The sequence below is a fragment of the Vicugna pacos genome, unplaced genomic scaffold, assembly GCF_048564905.1.
Source record: "Vicugna pacos unplaced genomic scaffold, VicPac4 scaffold_20, whole genome shotgun sequence".
In the NCBI taxonomy this organism is placed as follows: Eukaryota; Metazoa; Chordata; class Mammalia; order Artiodactyla; family Camelidae; genus Vicugna; species Vicugna pacos.
In genome coordinates this window covers 77,867,543-77,889,123 of record NW_027328741.1, presented here as the reverse complement: position 1 = coordinate 77,889,123, position 21,581 = coordinate 77,867,543, and the positions used below count along the sequence as shown (strand labels likewise).

At 40.1% G+C, this 21,581-nt stretch overlaps 1 protein-coding gene and 1 long non-coding RNA gene across 10 annotated transcripts in view; one reads left to right on the top strand and one right to left on the bottom strand.

Annotated features, from left to right (window-relative positions):
• LOC140694037 (uncharacterized) overlaps positions 1 to 21,581 on the bottom strand; it is a 333,619-nt gene that overhangs the window by 147,524 nt on the left and 164,514 nt on the right. The gene's annotated exons all lie outside the window — the stretch shown is intronic.
• Positions 1 to 21,581, top strand: part of LOC140694023 (trafficking protein particle complex subunit 9-like) — a 59,554-nt gene that overhangs the window by 32,444 nt on the left and 5,529 nt on the right. The window contains exons 1-3 of one of the 9 annotated variants that reach the window (XR_012069762.1): positions 9,082 to 9,350; positions 9,861 to 9,915; positions 10,677 to 10,901. The exons of 1 other annotated variant lie outside the window; for it this stretch is intronic. Coding sequence is in view for 2 of the 8 variants with exons in the window: in XM_072957515.1 (XP_072813616.1) it covers positions 8,743 to 8,772 (30 nt within the window). In the remaining 6 variants the exon portion in view is untranslated. Of the gene's footprint in view, positions 1 to 1,315; positions 1,588 to 8,742; positions 9,036 to 9,081; positions 9,351 to 9,641; positions 9,916 to 10,676; positions 10,970 to 11,537; positions 11,633 to 12,953; positions 13,227 to 18,384; positions 18,652 to 21,581 lie in introns of those variants that run through there. 7 more of the 9 variants (XR_012069751.1, XR_012069755.1, XR_012069752.1 and 4 more) reach the window with 7 other exon arrangements.

The following is a 21,581-nucleotide window of genomic DNA, read 5'->3' as shown; positions in this document are numbered from 1 at the left end:
TCTAAAATCTTTCTAATCTACCTTGGATTTGTATGGATAAGTGAAGCAGTTTGCTAAGAACACAAGACCAGGTTTAGAATACAGGCTGGTGTAGCTCAGCAGGTCCTCCCAAGCTGATGCTCTGCCAGAGGGTGGGGCCGAGGGAAAAGGGGGTGTCCTGCCCTCCCTGAGCTGACAATTTTATAGCAAAGACCTTCAGCAGGTGAAGAAATTGGGGTTTCTTCTAAGAACAGTGAGTTTGAAAAGAGTCCCAAAAGCACGGGAGTGGCACAATCCCATTTGTCTCAAGTAGGGGAGAGTGGCTGTGGGGCCACTTGGGAGACTCGTGAGTCCAGGTGCGCAGTGTTGGTGGCTTCCACTAGAGCGGTGGGACGGTCATTGGGTAAAAGCGAACAGATTGAAGGCACGTTTAGATGGTAAAAAGTAAATGATTAATTCTGTCTGTGAATGTAGGATGGAGTAAGGCCCAGGTTTCTGTGTGAATTAATGAGGTAAATGATGCTCCTGCGGTGATCTGAGGAGGAAAGCTGCAGAGGGAGTTCTGGGGGAAAACTGAGGAGTTCAGCTGTGGGTAAATTTAAAGGCTGTTAAATGTGTGGTCTGGGAGCTCAGGTGAGAGCCAGTAGTGAGTAGGGGGAGGGGAGAGGGACTTTCAAATCATTTTGTCTTGTGAACATACAAATAAATATGAGTAATGACTCACTTAACACCTCTATATTCTGGATTTAAAGCCCAGTAACATTTTGCTATTCAGACTGCAGAGGTTCTTAATTTTTTTTAATAGAAATAAATAGAAACAAAATATTGGAGTTAAGGAACATCTTAGAATTGATGTGTGTCCTTGTTTGTATTTTTATACCTCATCTGTTTATAACCATAATCTACAAAAAGTTAGCTTGCTTAGCATAAGAGTTTAACAGAGGGCCTTGACACACACTGTTTGGGGTTGAAGCTGATCTTCTTGGGCAAATTATGTAGCCTCTCTGTGCCTTAGTTGCATCTTCTGTGACTGCCCCCGGGCCCCTCATCACAGCAGATTTCCTAGACTAGATGTTGGGAGGGAGGCTGCTGAAGGGAATAAGAAGTGGCAACTGCTAGGGATACTGAAGACAGAGACAAAAACAGGTTAAAGCCGATATATTGAGTAAAAATACAATCAAAAGAGAAAGAATCCCGCAGTGTTTTGAGCCACTTAGCGTCAGAGAAACAAAATCACGTGGAGCCAAAGCTCTTGAGCATATGAGTATTGTGGGTGGGAGGGTGTCATCAGAAAAGTTTTGAGAAAAGGCCTCTTCGTTTCCCTTGACGTTTCCAGTAAGGATGGGGAGCAGAAGTGAAAACCCCCTGCTTCACAGTTGAAGGTGCTGTTTTGTGCGAGACTGACCAACGTTTGGAGACCAGTCATCAGCGGTGGTGGCAAATGAAGAGGCTTTGGATTGGGTGGGGCACTTGCTGTGACTTTCAGGTGACCTGTTGGCTGGGGGCTGTGAGGAGGGCAGTAGGTTTACAGGGTGGCCCGGGCATACTCCCTGGCTCTGATGCTGCTGGTCTGATTAGCAGACCTGGGCACCCGCAGTCCTAATGGGGCAGCTCGGGATGTGGCCTGGGACACCTGCCATGCTGAGGGCGAGAAGAGGGCTCCCCTGAGGGGGTGTCCCTGTGGAGAGTGTGAACGTCTTCCTGCAGGGAAGGAAGAGCCTCTGAGCAGGGGGCCGGATGCACAGGCAAGACCAGCCTAAGCACTGAGTTTTCTGGGAGCCAGAAGTCATACAGTGGCCCAAACCGCCTTGTTCCTGCGAGACTGGAGGGAAAAGATGCTGAAAAGACAGGCTAGAGTCAGACCCTGTATTGGATTATGAGTGACAGGAAAGGACTGTTCAGGCAGACACGAGAAAACCCTGTGGGCTTCCCAGCTGGGGCGTCACGCCGAAGGGAAGAACAGAGATATAGACTTTGCCACTTATTAGCGGTGTGACTTTGAGTAATATCACCCCACCTCTCTCTATATATCTTCATCTGTAAAGTGACAGAGTGACAAGCTCGTGTCATCAGAAGGCTTAGTTTAGCTCTGATCCTCTTTGTCCAGTCCTCTCAGTGCTGCCCTGCAAGGTTCTGCAGCGGCTGCTCTTACCCTGAGAAGGGAGGGCGTAGAGGGACATTGTAGCGCCCGAGGGCAGGAGGGGGGTGCTTTAAAACCAGTCATGTAACCGCCTGCAGCTGCAGACCTGCAGGCAGTTTAGTTGACGGTCCTTGAGAGGACTTTGGAGGCCTTAGCGTCATCTTAAGTCTTGTTTTCCCTTGGGGTCCGGATTTGCCTTTGCAGATTGATGTTGAAGCTTTGGGCTTCTGGCAAAGCTGTTTTCAGAGATGGATATATACGTAAAATATCGTATAAAATAAAGTGATTTATTTAACTTGTGCGACTTTGCAGCTGTTGGGAAGAGCTCTGTTGGCCTGGTCTCCACGGAGGACACCAAGGGTCAGCAGAGCATTAGGGAGGGCAGGTAGCCTGCAGAGCTGCTGCGGGGTTTCTCCCCAGCAAGGCGCTCTGCTGAGTCGACTCTTCTATGAGTTTGGTTGCCAGAGGAGTAGACAGAAAGTTAATGAGTTCTGGAGGGATTGTATAATGACAGGAAGAATGAGGAAACCGTAGAGTTTCGGGACTAGAACACGCTTTTGGTTCCTGATTCAGTGTGTTCCATTACAGAATTGATGAGTTGTGTCTATTCTGGGACTTCATTGAAATAAACGTTCAGCCTAAATGTTAAGGGATTTGATTTATTTGGCTGGAGGACTCGAGCCGGGATGAAATCCTCTCAGATCACTCTGAGGGACTGCTCCCAAGAGGTAGGGGAGGAGCTAGGATATATAGAAGCTAATTGGTAATTGGAACAATAAAAAAATTGCTTGTCATCTAAAGAAAACCAGATATCTCAAGTTCAAGTATTAAGTGCTTTTCTATGTATGGTGGGAAGCAAACATTTGGGTCATTGAATTCATTCCTTTGGCAAGCCCTTGGCTATCTAGGGCCAGTATCCTGTACTTTCTACACTGAGTCCACTCAGAGGGCATCTCTGTGAGTGGCTGAGAGGCCGGGCTTCAGGCCTCTCCTCGCTGGAGTTTGGCAGCAGCCGCTGATGACTTGGATTCAGCATTCTTTTTTTACTGACATGGTTGCAGTATTTTCATTCACAGTGCTCCCCCTTGGTCCTTAATTCGACCAATATTTTGAGAGACATTTCATGACCAGTTTTGTCCCACGGTGCTACGATGGCTCATTCCTAGTTCAGGTGAAGAATCTTCTGAATTGCCATTCAAGGTGTTAGATTTTTTTATTAGGCCTTGTTGATATTAAAAGTTCTCTGGATCACCTGTCTTACTAGTCTATTATGATCCAGGAAGTGTTTACCCTTCATTGCTCATTCCCATACCTAGAATCACACTATTATATTTATTTTATTCAAAGTTATAAATTCTATCTGTTTCTTCAAGTTGTTTGGCAATCATCTATCTTGTAGGCCTAGTTACACATTGGGAAATGTAACAGACAACAATTTTATAAAATAGGATATAAGTAATACAACTGGTAACATTAATAAGGTCACGAGTAAGAATTTAATAGTTGAGAAGTTGTATTTTTGGGTTAAAATTTTGTGTTTCTCATTGAGTTTGATCTTATGAGAAAGTTCATATTTATTGTCAGGCTCACAGCAGGTATTAATTGGCCAGGTGAAGTCTCCCACCTTGTAAGATCAACAGTGGCCTAAGCAGAACTATAATTTCTTTTGAGAATAATGTTTCTGAGGGCTATCTAGTTAGAGCCTTGTAGTAGGGAAACCCACCAAGGTAACACAGAAATACTAGACATAGGTAATTTATCATAAGCTTAACAATTGGAGTAGTTCATAATCAAAGGTTGGAGAAATTATCAAAGTAATTGTTATACAGGCCTGGTCCGGTGCCTTCGGTCAGCTGTCTAGTTCAGATGTCGTCTTCTTCTCATCCTGGCCTGGTAGCTTTTTCTCCAATTGGGCACTGCTTTAACGTGAGCAGTGCTCTATTGGCCAGTGCACTGCAGGGGCTGTTTCTGATAGGAAATGAATCCGAAAGTCTGTTTCCTTCAGCTTTGGTGTGTATGGTCTAGTTAAGAGTGCCTGATAAAGGGCCCTTCCATTCAAGTTGGAGACAGTAATTTAAGTCATCCCTCTTCCAGTATGTATAATTCCCTGGCTGCAGGTCATGGGGCATTGGAACTTTACCCAAGGATAGATTACTGAGCTTCAGAAACAAACCTAGAGTATCCTTTTCATAATTCAATTAAACTGTACAGCAATGTGACATAACAGCAAGGAATGATCTGGGAAGTGTCTTAGTAAATATGGACCTCAATTAACAAAACTAGAATTAGTATCCACTAAAATATAATCTTTTTTTCTCTCTAAGGTTACCCTTAGTTTTCTCAAATAAAACCAAATGAAGATTAATTTCTTTACAAGTGAAGTCTGATTATTTGATAATATAGGCTATTTTAAATTGGCTGTGTTGGAAGTTTTAATACGGAGTCTCAGGGTAGAATGCTAAGGTTTGCTAAGGCCAAGAAAGCCACGTCAAGGCTTTTCATGGGTTTCTGCCTTACAGATTTAGGTAAATTCTTTTCTCTTTAAAATCCTTAAAATACCTTTATAGTCCTATATCTATTAGGAGATGAACTTCCTAATTTGTCTGATAGAGCCACTGGGGACCTAAGTGTTTTTAGTCTCTTGAGGGATCAGATAGAGGGAAAAGATAACTGTTCCAAGTGTGATTACATAGGTATAATTTATCAAATTGCTGTGAACCATAACTAGCTTAAGGAGAAGAGGTTCTTTATGTCTGGGAAACAGGTTAAAAGCCAGTAGTATTTCAAACAATATCAAAAATTATAATCATATTCACCAGTTTACTCAGTCCCATGTAACTAATTCTTTTAATGAGAGTTTTCATTAGAACTTTAAAATTTCTTACCAAGTTTAGTTCAGTGCTATAGTTTGAAATTTATTAGAAAACAATAAATCTCCTTGAAGAGAAAGCATTTTGCAAAACCAGCAGAAAAAAACAATTAACTGTCTATAAATGACAAAAGTTTTAAAAGCATGGTTAAACACCGGTACACTATAATCGATAAAGAAACCTGTTCACTATAACCATAATTATCACTGCTAACATTTCAGATATACCAGAATTTTAGGGAGTCCATATAATTTCTATAATATCTATATTAATAATATTTTCTCATTCAGTATAACCTTAAAAGTTTTATGATTCATTTGAAAATACCATGTTATTTAACATACCAAATGAATCTTACTAGTTTAAAATCTCTCTTTGGGATGTTTCAGGGGCCCTCTGTAGCATCCTAAACTTAACAGGAGATTAAAAGAACTTTAATTAGAATTTGATATTTGTAGAGCTTGTTAAAAGATTTCAGAACACTTGCTCAGATAAACATATAGAACACTGTAAAGTAGTACTAATTCATTAACAAGAAAATACATCAAAAGTAAAGGCAGAACAGATCAGCTAAGTGGTATAAGAAGTTTTACAATCTGTTACTGAATGTGGATTAACATTTTAAGAAAATTTTTTCCTCTTAACAGAGAGAAAACCAAATCTATTCTTGTACCAGCTTACTTCTAAGATTCACTTACGTTGCCCAATTTGATTCTAAACTTAGCCAATTCTGACCACGTACAAAACACTTTCCTCAGGTTTCCTTTTCCACAAGCCTTCCACAGATTTCTATACTCATATTAGTGTGTCCCTTATTTTCTCTTCCATTCAGAAGTAACCAGCTTCAGGAGAAAGTCACTATTTTTCATTAACAAAATATAATTCCATTCTTACATCTTCCTTTACACATTTATATTACTTTCCTTGGATACTGAGATCATTCCCTTAATAATAGAGATTTTTTCAGTGTGGCACAAACCATTTATTAATATTTCTAAACACCTTTAGTTTCACTGTAAGAGGAAGTTAAATATTAAGTAATTCATATTTCAATCTTATTTTATCTCAAAATGGCATAGCTATTTAATAAATCCCATCATTTAACTTAATTTTGCACAACTCTAGAATTTAAAGATACCAAACGTTTAGAGATTATCTTAAGCATACATTTTAAAAATATATATTAAATATTTACCCAAAGCTCTCATCTCATTTGCATTTAATTTACTTAAAATTTTACCACACCACATTAATACTGTCTTTTTTTTGACAAATCTGCAACAGATATAACAGGATTTTATTTGACATTCATTAAACCTAGGTACAGTAAAGGTATTATACTTAATATTGATGACTTTAAAGATGTCTATATTAATTAGAACATACTTAAACTAAACAATGTCATATATTATCTTAATATTGAATATTTTCCATTTCACGCGATGCTGAATGTCAATTTGTTCAGTTTTTATCTTAATACTTAATTTTTAAGTTCTTATTTTTTTACGTCAATTAAGCAGAGCTCTTTCACTTTGACTTTTTTTTTTAGCAGTAGAAATATCTCACCACTATAATGTGTACACTGGCTTATAATCAGACAAAAGCTAGAGATCTCATAGCTTCACTTTAAAACTTACTTATAAGATAGGTATAATAAAAGTTGCAGTAAGCTGAATTTGCTTGCTCAAACCACTAAGGCATACTATTTATGAAACAGACAGTTAAGATTTCTTCACAACCTCTGAAGGGCCCGTCAGAGTTCTGAGTTTTAAAATGCCAAAAATTTCTTGGCCTTAAGTTCTATTTCGTTGAGGGAATTAGGCTCAGTCTAAGGTCACTGTTTGTTGTATTTATATTTCTGATCTGCAAGACAAAGACACTCTCTTCCAGGTCCCCAGAGAACAGCTCTGTCAACCAGACCCAATTTTATCTCCTTAATTGACATTTTTGTGTCAGTGAGAAAAGCTGTAAACAAAGAATTCCATGTTTTAAAACTTTAAGGTTTACTGAATCATGTCTTCCAAAGCTTGCATAAGGCATTTAGTAAGGTCTCTTTTCCTTGAGTTATAAGTTAAACCCAGGGTAAAACTAATTATATTTTTTTATTAGCCACTCAATATTAGTTTTTAGATTTACGTTATATTGGACTGCTCATGTAACTCTACTGGTTTCCTTTACTTTGTTCAATTAATATTTTCAGAGGGACAGATATGTGCCCAGCCTTATAATACCAAGAAGGGGAAGCGTTTTTCCACTGAAACATATCTATCCCACAACATAAGCAAAAGGATTGTATAAAGACCATTTAAATATACCAATTTCACAATCTTTTATCTCAATTTTATTAACTCTTATACCTTTAATTTTTATATTTATTAGGTTTAATCAATAATTCTTATTTCTAGAAGGAGTGCCAGAAGCATTTTTTTTTTTGTGCATTGTATATAATTTTATAGAAGTCTCTAGGATGCCCAAGTTTTAGCCAAAGAGCTTAGGCCCTTCTCAATTTTTAATTTCATTAATTGGTCTGTTGTCGCAATCATTGATCAAGTATTTCAGTCTATATATACATATATTTTAAACTGTGGTAAATAAAACTGACTTGTTTGAACTTTAATGTTGGGGGGGAGTAGGTGATTTTTTGGTCCTTTTTTTTTAACTTTACGTAGCGTAGTATCAAAACCTTGTATGTAAATCCAAAAATGTCCATTTTATTTATCTCATTCAAAATAACCATATAAAAATATTTATCCATTTGGGATAAGATTCTTATCGTTCTTTTTTTTCGACATTTTTACAATCTTTTTTCCAGTTATTCAATTTAATTAACATTAATTATTCTAAGTTTTTATTAGCATCTCTAGAACCATTTATTGGGAAGGAAAAACACAAATGTAGCTTTTCAAACCAGTTTTATTTTTTTAACTAAGTTCTTAGGTTAACCATTAGATATATTTTTCTACATTTAAACTTTATTTTAATAGGTACCAATAAAACAGCTGTTTATAATGAGATCTCTTAAAACTTTCCCCAATTTAAAAGTTTTTCCAAATTAAAAGATCCATCATATGGCCATCAATTTATATATATATAAATATATATATAAATTATATATATATATATATATAGTGATTTTAAACCAATAAATGAAGCAGCTCTTCCACATGATTGTCGGGGTGTTGCCTAAATAAAATTCAAAGGTTTTCTCTCCAAAAGCTAAAGGCCATTGTGGTCCAGGCTGATGCAGCAAAGTTTAAGATGTCAAAATATCTGAAAATTGGTACAATCAAAGAATTGCTTAGAATCCCAGTTTATTTGCATGGCCACCATATGTACACAATTGTTGAACCTTTTGTATGACAGAGTCCAAGGTTTCCTTTAAAAAATAAAGTAAATATATATATACATACATACACACACTTAATACACCCAGAGAAAGATAAAAAATTTACATTTCAAGGACACAGGAAGAGAAATCCAAGTTCCTCCTAAAGGGGATTTTGTTTTTATAAGTTCAGAATTCCAAAAAATGTTTTTATCAGGCCTGTCAATTACTTTCAGAGTGAGTTTTTCTTTCTTACTCCCAGTTAATGTTGTAAGTTTTGTATGTACATAAACCTGGCTGGGGTAATAGTTGGAGACAGGCAATCTGTCATTTCTTTTTCTTTTCTTTCCTTTTCTTTTCTTTATTTTTTTTTGAATGTTCTATTCCCCATTGTAAGGTCGGGTTCCCAGAATAAATTTGTTGGTAAGATTTCCCACAGGGACAACTTGGTGGCATGAAGTCTTTGTCACTACCACTGCTGGAAGATTCTCTGTCACCCGAGAAAGCTGTTATGAGCCAGGAGGATGGTCCGAATTCTCGAGTTGAAAGGTTCCTCATAAGAGTTTTACTTTTATCCTGAAAAATTCAATGGTTGTAACCAAATTGATGAAAATATTAGACCAGCCTCTTACCTAAACACTCAGTCCTGAACCCAGTGTCTTTCAACTTGGACCCACTCGGGATGTCTCCCCTGGGTGAGTATTTTCCTCATATATTTCCACCAGCCCCACTTTGGACATCTCCTCAAGGTGGGTATTTCCTGTTAACTTTCAACCAGGCCCCACCCAGTATGTCTCCACTGGGTGGGTAATTCACCCCAATTTCTTTCAACTGGAGGGCCACGTACCTGGATACACCGCCAGATAAAACTCAGGATCATCAGCCAGTATGTGAGATCTGAGAACCAGGAGAGACTCACCCAAATTCATCTGGACTCCCCGAGGAGGCGGATGGCACAAAGGGCCACTGCTGGTACCAAGGCTCCGGTTACTCGGAGAGTCCAGGTGGAGAGAAGTCTGCCGTGGGTCCCTTCAAGGTGTCCAAAACTGTTGAGTGAAATACATGTGCAGCCTAAAAGTTAAGAGTTATGTTTTATTTGGCGGGAGGGCTTGAGCCGGGATGACAGCCTGCCAGATCTCTCTGAGGGACTACTCCAAAGAGGTTGCGGAGGAGCTAGGATATATAGGAGCTTTACAACAAAGACCAGATTGTTGGAACAATAAAGGATTGCTTGTTATCTAAAGAAAGCCAGGTATCTCAAGTTCAAGAATTTAGTACTTTTGTATGTATGAGAGGAAGCAAATATTTGGACTCACTGAATTCAGTTTTTAGACAAGCACCTAGCTATCTAAGACCAGTAAGTAGCCTGTCTTTTCTTATTCTGATTCTGCTCAGAGGACACCATTGTGAGTTGCTGTAGCGGCTGGGCTGCAGGCTTGTCCTAGCTGGGGGGTGGTGGCAGCCTTTAATGACTTGGTTTCAGTATTCTTTGTTTACTGTCATGGTTGCAGTATTCTCATTCACATTGTACTATGTTCGTTCACAGACTGATTATGTATAATCTGCAAACTTGGAAAGCAACCGAGATGGAATTACTGCAGGTACCTTCTACTTTAATAAGCCGTGTGCAAACATATACATGGAGGAAGCATACACTTGGATTTGGTGGTGCAGGGAAGGGTTTCTGCACATTACAGGACAACACAGTGCAGAATTCCTTAAGTCCACTTTTCTTTACTGTAGTGGTTTCTGAGAACTGTTTATGGTAATTAACCAACAGTGACAAACGGTGGCACACATTGCGTTTAAGAGATGGTCGGCTGCAAACTTGTGTATTGGACCGGTGGAATTCATAAGGAAGTGGTCAGGTGGATGGGATAGAGATGGAGCCAAGGCCTGGGCCCAGATTCCAGTTTAAATTGCCATTTTTTCACCATAGGGCCTTGAACTAGAATGTAAACTCTCTTAAACTGTTGGAGAATCTGTGAAATGGGCATGATAATATTCGTTTCTTCCTGGGATTGTTGTAAGTTTTAAAGAGTATTATAGCACACATGAAGCACTTAACACACTGGCACTTAGTAGTGTTCACTGTGTGGCGCCGCCCCGCTAAGCGTGTGTCAGAGCCGTAAAGGCAGCATTTGTCTCTTGAGGATGCACTGGTAGCCCCTTGGCTAGGTTGTAAATTTGGTGATTTCCTTTAATTCTTGTAACTCTGTGTGCCATGGGCAGTTATTTTCATGGACAGATGAGGAATCTCATGATAAAGAAGACTGTGTAATTTGCCCAGTCAGACCATAATTTTGGGTGCAGGGGCCTCTGTTCAGCATGGGCCCCTGGGCCTTGTGCCCTCTCTTTTCAGCACCAGAGCCAGATGTGGGGTTGGCTGTTTCCCTGCCCAGGATATACGGCAGGCCACAAGACACACCTGGTCCTGTGCTGCTTGAGCAAAATCTCCGGAGGAGAGGCAGTTACAAAAGGGATAAACATAAAAACAGACGACAGCAAATTGTGATCAGCTCTGAGAAGGAAAGGAACACGTCTCGTCGTGCAGAGCTGGGAGCTTTCCCGTTGGGGCTGCTCTGGGGGCGTTCATCTCAGCTAAACAAGCTCTGCTGCTGCACCAAGGCAGGAAGGCAGGGCGCGTGTGGCCAGGTAGACAGGGCCTCATTGATCGTACTCATTCCCCATTAAGCAGCAGGTGTCACGGACACTTACCTAGCAAAAAGGTGTCGGCCATAATCATCACGCACTTTCCTTGGTAGTTTTATTTGCCCCAGCTTTGAGATGAGGTCATTGAAGCTGGGGAGTTTGCTGCATGCCAGTGATTTCCTTGGAAATACCCCCACTGGTCTTTCAACTTAGACTGGTGTGGCTGTCATGCCCCAGTCCTGTGAATGGCATCGTGTAGCTTTTCCCAAGTGGCCCAAATTACTGACATTGATATGCTTAATTCGTAGGAAATTGTATGTGACAATAAGAGTAAAAGGTAGTAAGAAATTGTTTGGAAAACTAGAAAAAAACCTATTCTTCCCCAGCTGGGGGAGTGTACCCTTTATCACTCACCCCACTCACTGCATGTCACATCCTCCCTGCAGACTCCGTGTTCAGAAGCCACTCTGAGCCTTTGGGGAACATTTTGCCTCATGACACTTTTGACTAGGACCTGCGAATTCTCTGTCCTGGTTAACTCTCTCTTCAATGCCATTTAAATTTCTTGCAGGTTCCTCCGCTCAGATGTAAGAATAGCCTCTTTATATTTCTTGATGAAGCTCCTTAATGAAGATCTTGGGAAGGAAACCTAGCCAAACCTGGGAGGTATGGACATAGTGACTTCAACCTCAGCATTTTGTGAAGTTCAGAATCAGAGGGGTGGGTGACTCAGGAAAGGCTTTTTTAAGGTAACAAGGGGAAAGTGAAAGGACGCAGGCTGTGTGAGAAAGAAACGTCTCAGTCCAAGCCAGCAAGGCACCTGGGTTCAGGATGGAGTCTGGCGAGTGCAGAGTACAAAGAAAGAAGTGGTGTGATGGGAGGGAGGACAGTTGGGTACCTTATTGGGGAGGAAAAAGTGGGCAGAACATTTCCTGGTTGAACAAGAGGATTGTGACATGACGTGCTTGTATTTTGGAGAGAAGGGTTTTGTGGGGACAGGCCTAGGATTACGCTGTCTGGCTGGGGAGTCAGCACAACAGAGAAACACAGAGAACCGGGCAGACGCCAAGGCCCATGCTGGGGGAGAGGCTGCCCGCCAATTGGAGCACTGGAGGCTGCTTCTGTTCCTTAGCTGGGGCTTCAGGCTTCCCTTCACAGCCCAGTCCTGTTGATACAAGAATAAAAAACGTTGGGCATGAGAAGGGCTTTGTCCCAGGCTTTGGTTGAGCCCCTGGGATGTGCCCCACCAGATTTTGTTCCTTGGCTTCGTGCAGTAAAGTATTCAAGAGCAAGCCAGTGTTGAATATAAGTAGATTTATTCAGAGAGATACATTGAAATGCAAGAGAAACTTCACGAGGTGTGGGGGTTTGATGCTCAGTTTAAAAGTAGGTGCACACTCCACAGACAGAGTGTGGGTCTTCTCCAAAGAGGGTGAGAGAGTGGTGACCGCGAGGTGGCGCTGTGTTGCTTGTTTTCTTGGGCTTGGTGGTTTCATATGCTAATAAGTAGAAGGACCAGCCTTAGGGCAAGGGGCTGGGATTCCAGGGAGTTGGCCATTTCCCACAATGTGACATTTGGTAGCTAACATTGGGACTGCCATGGTGCCTGGGGCATGTTATTCACCATGTTACTATTACAATGGGTGTTTACTGAAGCTTAAGACCTGCTAGAAGTTAAATCTCTTCATCCTGAGACTCAAGGCCTATTGGGGTTTGAATCCTTCACCATTTTGATGTTAATTGCTGTGGCCTTCCTAGAATGGCTGTGCTCTGCCCCCTTCCATCCTATCTCACTGTGATGACACAGAGACAGCAAAGGCTGGGCCCTGCCTGTGCTCCTGCATTTAATGGCGGGAGTGGTGGGGTTGCCTTATGATGACTCTGAGTGGTGAGAAGGATGTTTCAGATTTTCCCACGTGAGACATGGGGACCTGACAGCAGTCACCGCAGATTTATTTCACGGGCATCATCGCTTTTGTTGTTACAGAAACAACAGGCCAGCCAAGAAACAAGAATCACTCAGAGGGTTGGAGTACTGAGATTTATTATGCGGGCGGGCTCAGAGGGGCTTCTGTTCCGAAGCTCTGAGCACCTTCAAGACCTGCACATGAGGTTTTATAGGGTTAATTACAAGCATGGGGCTATTAGCCAATAAGGCTCAAACAACAAATAGCAAGGAATCAGTGCACTGAAGCTTATCAATTTGGAAAGATCACGTTACTGACAATTGTTGACCTTAGATTTACGATTTAGCTTATTAACCCAGTAAACTGACGCTAAACTTCAGATTTACGAGTTAGCCCGGCAAAACTTAGATCAGTAAACCGACACTTATCACACTTAGATTGGTAACTTAGCTTGTTAGCCCAGCTGGGCTTTTCCTTCACAGTGTCACTTATCTTTTCTATTTTTCTTTTTTTCTTTTTTTATGTATTTAATCTAAATTTAATATCAGGGTTTTTTGGGAAAGAAATATCTCTTTTTCTTTCTTTGGAACTCTTTTGGGGGGTGAGGTAATTAGATGTATTTATCTGTTAGTGGAGGCCCTGGGGCTTACTTTCAGGACCCCGTGCACCCTAAGCACACGCTCTACCACCCGCCCCATCATCTTTTTCTTTTTGCTTTAGCTGCCAAGAATCTTACAGCTTAATTCCTAGTCAGCATTTAACACTTGCCCTGACTTCATGGAATCCATTTTTATGAGTTTATCTCCCCCTGGTTTCATTTAAGTATTGAATCTCCATTTTCTCTTCATTCTTAGTTTTGCCTTTTTTTTATTATGGTTGTTAAGCTGTGTTTAATAGAATTGTTTAAATTCTCTGTAAGCAAGAGTCTGAATGTAAATAAATATGTAAACCAACAGCACAATTAAATGCTTTTATATATTCTAAGCTGTTTAGTAGTTACTTAAAAACCGAATTGAATATTAAAGTGATAACATTTTAAAATTATTTTTTAATTTTTTATAAAGGTATAGCTGAGTTAAAATATGATATTAGTTTCAGGTGTACAATAGATGCTCCATTTATATTTACTGTAAAACATTGTCTGTATTCCCTGTGTTGTAAGATACGTCCCTCAAGCATGTTTACATTACACATGTTGCAGTTTGTATAAGAAAGTCGGGTAATGCAGAGTCTGGGACGTGGCTGGGTCTTACCCAGGTTCACGCTCACCCTGCCTGTCAGATCTCAGGCCCTCACTTCTGTCTGCAGGGATTCGAGTGGAGGCAGCTCTCATCAGCGCTGGCACCACCCTCTGAGTGGTAATGACAGCAGTGATTGTGTGTGGACGTGCAAAGTGTTGTTTCAAGCGCTTTACATGCCTTTCAGCATTTAATAATTAAAGCCCTCCTGTGAGGAAGCGTTTTAAGTTTTTAATGTATAATACATTTAATTTTGATACTGATAGATTTCAAACCTCAGGAAAATTTACAGGAGTAGTACAATAAACGCTTAGATACAGCTCACCTTAAAGGTCACTATTTGGCTTTTTGGGTCTGGCTTATTTTAGCATAAAGTTTCAAGGTTCTTCCATATTGTAACCTGAATCAGTACTTTGTAGTCTTTGTTTGATAATATCCTTTTTCTTTGTTTTCGTTTTTGGTCTATTTAAATATATTTTCATTGAAGTCTAGTCAGTTTATAATGTTGTGTTAGTTTCTTGTGTACAGCACAACACTTCAGTTAAATAGGAACATACATGTATTCATTTTCATACTCTTTTTAAACATACGTTACAATAAGATATTAAATATATTCTCCTGTGGTATACAGAATAAACTTGCTGTTTATTCTTTACATACTCAGTATCTGCAAATCTTGAACTATTGCTTCCCACACCCTTTCCCCTCTGGTAACCATAGTTTGATTTCTATGACTCTGTGTCTGTTTCTGTTCTGTAGATAAGTTTATCTTTTTGTTTCTTTGTTTTATTTTTTTCTTTTTAGATTCCACATGTGAGCGATCTCACATGGTTTTTTCCTTTCTCTTTCTGGCTTACTTCACTTAGAATGACATTCCCCAGGTCCATTGATGTTGCTACAAATGGCATTATTTTATTATTATTTTATGTCTGAATAGTAGTCTATTGGACAAATATGCTACAACCTCTTTATCCAGTCATCTGTCAGTGGACATTTAGGTTGTTTCCATGTCTTGCTATTGTAAATAGTGCTGCTGTGAATATTGGGGTGTAGGTGTCTTTTTGAATTAGGGTTCCTTCTAGATATATGCCCAGGAGTGGATTGCTGGTTCATATGGGAGGTCAATTTTTTTCTTTAGAGGAACATCAATGCAGTTTTCCACATTGGCTCCACCAAACTACATTCCCACCACAGTGTAGGAGTGTTTCCAATTCTCCGCAGCCTCTCCAGTATTTATTGTCTGTGAACTTCTGAATGATGGCTATTCTGACTGGTTAGAGGTGATACTTGATTGCAGTTTTGATTTGCATTTCTCTGAGAATGATATTGAACATTTTTTCATGTGCCTACTGGCCATTTGTATGTCTTCATTGGAGAAATGTTTTATTTAGGACTTCTGTCCATTTTTGAATTGAATTGTTTGTTTTTCTTTCTTATTAAGTGTAAAAGCTGTTTACATATTCTGGGAATTAAGCCCCTATCAGTTTCATTTATTGCAAATATTTTCTCCCATTCCATAGGTAGGTTGTGTTTTTGTTTTGCTTACTCTTTCCTTAGCTATGAAAAAGTTTGTAAGTTTAATTAGATCCCATTTGTATATTTTTGTTTGTTTTTCTATTGCTTGAGTAGACTGCTCTTGGAGAACATTGTTTAGATGTGTCAGATGTTTTACCTATGGTTGCTTCTAAGAGATTTATAGTGTCTTGTCTTCATGTTTAAGTCTTTAACACATTTTGAATTCATTTTTGTGTATGCTGTGAGGGAGTAGTCTAACTTCAATGATTTACATGCAGCTGTTGAGTTTTCCCTACACCATTTGCTGAAGAGGCTGCCTTTACTCCATTGTATGTTCTCACCTCCTTTGGCAAAGTTTCAATGACCAAAAGTTTGTGAGCCTATTCTTGGTAATTTTGTTTATCCGTTCATTGATGGATGGATATTGTTAGTAACTTTTGGCTACTCTGAATGAAACTGCTATGAATATTGATGTGAAATTTTTTATGAGAATATATTATCATTCTGTTGGCTGTACAGTTGGCCCACCATATCTGTATTTTCCACTACATGGATTCAGATGGCTGATTATAAAGGGACTCGAACATCCTTGGATTATGGTATCCAGGGTGTGGGGTTCCTGAAACCAACCCCCCGAGAATTCTGAGGGATGACTCTATATGTAGGTGTGGAATTGCTGAGCCATATAACTATAAGCATTTGAGGAAATACCAGACTTCTCCAAAGAAGCTGCACCATTGTGCCTTTCCACTGGCCTCATATGAGATTTCTCTGCCTCCTGAATGATATTTGTCATTGTCCATGTTTTGGTTATAACCATCCTAGTGGGTGTAAAATGAGATCTCATTTTGATTTTGATTTGACTAGTGATGCTGAGCATCATTTCATATGCTTATTGGCCATTTGTATATCTATTTAAATTCGTGGTAAATTTAAAATTTGGGTCTATTTTCTTGTATTGCTCAGTTGTAAGCATTTGTTATATATCCTGGATGCTACTCTCTTATTAGATACATGCTTTGCAAAATTTTTCTTCTACTCTGCACATTGTCCTTTCACTATATTTTTTTAAACATTAAAACAATTTCTTTACAGGGGAGGTAATTAGATATTTTGATTTATTTTATTTTTCTTGCTAAGCACACACTCTATCACTTGAGATACCCATTTCCACTGTCATTTCACTTTCTTGATGATGTCCTTTGTAAGAAAAAGGTTTTAATTTTGATAAAGTCCAGTTTATCTGCTTTTTCTTCTATCACTTGTGCTCTTGGTATTGTATCTAGGAAACCAAAGCCTATCCTAAGACCACAAAGATTTATACTGTGTCTTCTTTTAGAAAGTTTATAGGTTTAATTTTTACATTTCTGTCTGTGATCTATTTTGAATTAATTTTTATTTGTTATATAAAATATGAGTGTTCAGATTCCAGATTGATTCTTTTGCCTGCAGACACCCAGCTGTCCCTGTACCATTTGTTGCATAGACTATTCTTTCAATGGAGTGTTGTTGTCCCCCTTGTGGAAAACTGTCTGTAAATGTAAGTTTTTTCCCCTTGGTTTTTATTGTGTCTCATAGATTGATTTATCCAACCTTATGCCAGTACCATGCTGACTTAGTACTATAGCATTTTAGTACACTTTAAAGTGAGTCCCCCTACTTTACTCTTCTTTTTCAAGGTTGTTTTGACTGTCCTGGGCCCCTTGCACGTCCATATGAATTCTGGGATTAGTTTTTCAATTTTTGCAAAGAAGTCAGCTGGAATTTTGATAGGGATTCCACTGAATATGTAGATCACTTTGAGGAGTCTTAACGTATTTAATAATATTTTCTATCATTCCTTGAAAATGGGATATCTTCCATATATGTAGATCTTTTAAAATTTATTTTAGTGATACTTCAAAGATTTCAATGTACAAATCTTGTAAATTTTTGTTAAATGTATCTCTCATTTTATTTTTAATGCTGTTGTAAATGGAAAGGCTGAGTTTCTTATGGGTCGGACTATATATCCATCTTCTTATTTCTAGAATTCCTTCACAGCAAATACCCTAGGTTTATATTTGCTACATAAATCTATCCACAACTATTCCCCACCCCGTGTTATAAGAAACCAAGACCCAAGTTAAGCTACCTGAACCCCTATGTGGAAATGAGAAATGAGACCCTTGGGTGGGGCTTTTTGCAGATGATACTGAGAGCTTATTCAGGATGGCTTCTTCTTAATTTCTTTTAAACAACCCTTTCAGTGTATTTAGTCAGATACATTGAGAACATGCCCTTTTGATGTGCGGAGTAGCTAAGACTATGATTTTCAAATAAATTCTAGTGAGAGTTTTGTACTTGAAACCTAATTTGCATCTATCTTTGAAGATTTATGTTTCAGGAGCTTTGACTATAGAACACCTGTCTTTATTCAATAATGACAACTAAATGCTCAAGCAACATGTAAGAGTTTGAGCAAACTGCCCCCGCCCCGTAGTGCTGGGTGGCTGCAGCTGTAACTGGAGTCAGCGCTTACCTCTCCCAGTAAGCTTGTGCTGATCTGCTCAAAGGGGTTCGTCTAAAATTTTGTCAGTAGTCTGTTGGACAAAGTCATAAAACATTGATTGAAAGTTGCTGGAATGCAATATACCCTTATTAATATTAAGTAAGCACATATTGAGTGCTTACTGTATGATGGAATTGTCCCTCAGCCTCACATGAATATTATTTCTCTTAAAACTTCTCATATTTCCTTGTTATTCTCACTTTACAGATAAGGAGACTGAGAATTAGGTCTTCTCTATTTTGGAGGAAGATCATTATCAATGATGGGAAGTTGTAAGGAACAAGATATCGATTCATCCTAAGAAAATATTTTTCTAAGTGTCAGCAATGAAGAAGTTGAACACTGAAGAAGGTGATGATTGTTCGAGTGAGACAAGCCCCGGGTTGTACGGTGTCAACATCCCTGTCCTGGACAAGGCACGTGTAGAGCTGCGTGGTGGATGAGGCGGCACGGCTGCTCAGGGAACGCGGATGCCGAGCCATTGGGCTGTGCTCAGGCACGGTGGGGCTTTCTCCAAAGGGCAGTGGACCGTCATTGACAGATTTTAACTAGGGGAGTGGGGTGCTCTCGTAGATCACTTCTGTCTTACAGAATGCTTGGAAACATTTAGAAGGCTCGGCAGGAGGTGATGTGATGAGTCAGTAGGGTGGCTGCGACGTGTATCAGTGTTCAATTTTCAAGTTGTTTTCAGTCCCAGGCTTGTGGCTCAGAAGCCGTGTCACTTTGGGTCACGCACTCAAGGAAGAGAAACAATTTATCTAATCAATTGAAGCAATGATGCACCGACCTCCCAGGACTGCTATGGAGATCCAGTGAGGTAACGTGTGCACAGTGTGCAGCGTGGTCCCCAGCACACAGTCACTGCTGAGGGAGTGCCAGTGAGTACCTGGTAGGTCAGGTGAGGGTGGTGGGACTCGGTGACTGAGGATATCTGGGCCCTGAAGGAGGGGTCCATTCACATCTGTGAGTGATGGGCCTGAGCTGGGAGATGCAGGGAGACCTTACCCCCCGAACAGGTGCCCTGGGCAGGACGACTATGGGAGGAGCACCGTGAAGTCAGCTCTTTGCAGGTGAAGTTGGAGGTGCCCTTGAGACATCTAAGTGCAGTGTCACTAGCTCATAGTGGAGATCTGGGCCCGGGCTGTGCATTTTACTATAATCTCAATCCCTGAGGACCCCGAAGTATTGATCACTTAACGTGAAGACATACTTTACAGGACAAATGAATAGTAGTATCATGTCTGTCATCCAAGCTTAGGTCTCTTTATTCATCAGTCACTTTGCTAAATGGGTGCGTACTGACCTCACTTCACCGTCCTACCCTGGGCTCAAGCTCCACAGAAAAGAGCTGGTGACTCTCCCTCTTTTCCAGAAGCAGACACATTTAGCTGGTAGACTTCTGTACCTCGTCAGACTTAGGATATTAGTTTGTTGTTTTAATTCTATTTTCTTATGGCCATCTCCTGACAGGAGAGACGTTTTACCTCATGATCATGTTTCAATTAGCTGTTACTGAGAATTGCTGATCTGATACATAGTGCATGGATTATATTAGCTTTGTAGAGTAGTTATCATTTTTCTGTCTTTGCCCTTTAATTTTGTTTGCCCCTTCAATGTTCTATCTTATTTGGGGCCTTATTTTTTTTGATTAAAAAATATCATTTAACAGTTAAGAAAACCAAAGAAAAAATGCACATGAGAGCTAAATTTAGAAAATGTATAGTGTGTTTTCTGTCTCGGCAATGGAGGTTTCTAGAAACTCATGAAAACCTTCATTACACAAGTTCCTTAAAATGCTGATTAAGAAATAAAACCTTCCTTCCTCATCTTTCAAACTGCACAACTAATTGTCAAGAAAGAGAGGGGGAATCCTCAGAAGCCAAGACAAACGAGAAAGCAGGGATTCTGGGAGATACACGAGCCTTAGAAACCCTGGGATGCCGGTTGGCTCCCGAACTGATTTTCAGTTGCCTTGGCAGGAGTGCAGGAGGTGAGCCCGAGGCCCCTCACACTGGGAGTTGGATGGCTGATCATATTATCGACCAAGCCCATCCCGAGAATCTTGGTTAACTAAAGGGTGAAATTGGAAAAAAAATTCCTCAATGCAAGAAAGTAAGGAAAGTCAATTTTGTTGGAAGAGGGGAAAAATAACAAATCCAAAGTAAGGATATATTTTAAAGCTCTTCTGGCATGAGAGTGACCACAAACTCCTGGCAGAAAAGCACAGCTACTCCTTGATTAAGAAGATGTGTTTTGAATGAATCATTGAAAATCCATTCCGAAAAAGGCCTCCAGATTCTTGTGGATCAAGATACTGGACCACAAACACCTCTCTTCCAAGGTCTCATTCAAATAACCAGAAAGGTTTTAAAGGAAAGTAGCAATAATCATAGTTCTATTTATTGACATTACTATATGCTAGGAATTCAGAGGTGACTATGCAGTTGTCTCCTCTTTTATGGACCTTACTTTCTCTTTGGGGAGACTAAATGACATAGTTGGGTAGCTTGGTGGAGGGAGGTGTTCGTCTGTTACAATTAGCCAGGAGAGGAGATTAAGAAAGCAGTGAAGGGTGGGTGAACTTTTTAGCTGAGGACGGTCTTGTTCTGCTGGCTTTTAATTGCAGACTCAATGAGCTGTCAATGTAGGGAATATAAATTATGGAGGATGGACTTAGCTCAGGCCCCTTTAGAATGGACAAGTGAACCTGGAGAAAGACAGTCAAATCTGTGCAGACATTAAATTTCACCTGAACGTGCTCATCCCTGAGCCAAAGATAGGACAAATATGCAGGACTTCTTGAGGAGAGAGGAGTGGTTTTTAAGGTTCTCCAAGAATAAATCCCAGGGAAACGGGAAGGCCAGTTGTCAAACTGTGACTTTCCCCTTTGGACGGTATATCCACCAAGGTTATTGACCTTTTATAGGTTTTCATTTCTCTTTATTACATGTCAGGTGATGGGGACGTGGGCACAGGTGTTTGACACCTTGTTGAGTCGGCTTTGAGTACCTGCCTAGCACGGGCACAGTTGCGGCTGTGTCATACATCTTGCAGCCCATCCCGTTCCCCGGCTCCGTGATCACGGCAGAGTGGTTCCTTGTTGACATGTCCGTCTCCTCTGTGACATCATAACCCATGAAAAGACCGGAACGTATTAACTTGGCTTTGTTAAAGTCAAAGGAACAGATCAAATATGGAGTCAGATTTGTTCTTTCCTATTTCAGTAGTGCCATGGAGTAGGCAGTTTGGGCAGCTTTCTGTAGGATCCTGGTGGCTTTCCCTCTCAGCCTCTGGGCGCCTCTATTGAAAACCCTTCATAGCTGTCTGGCCTGCTGGAAAAATACTCTGCCTATTATGCCCTGAATATGTTTTCAGTTTATAACTCATATCTACTCCTTGGAAAA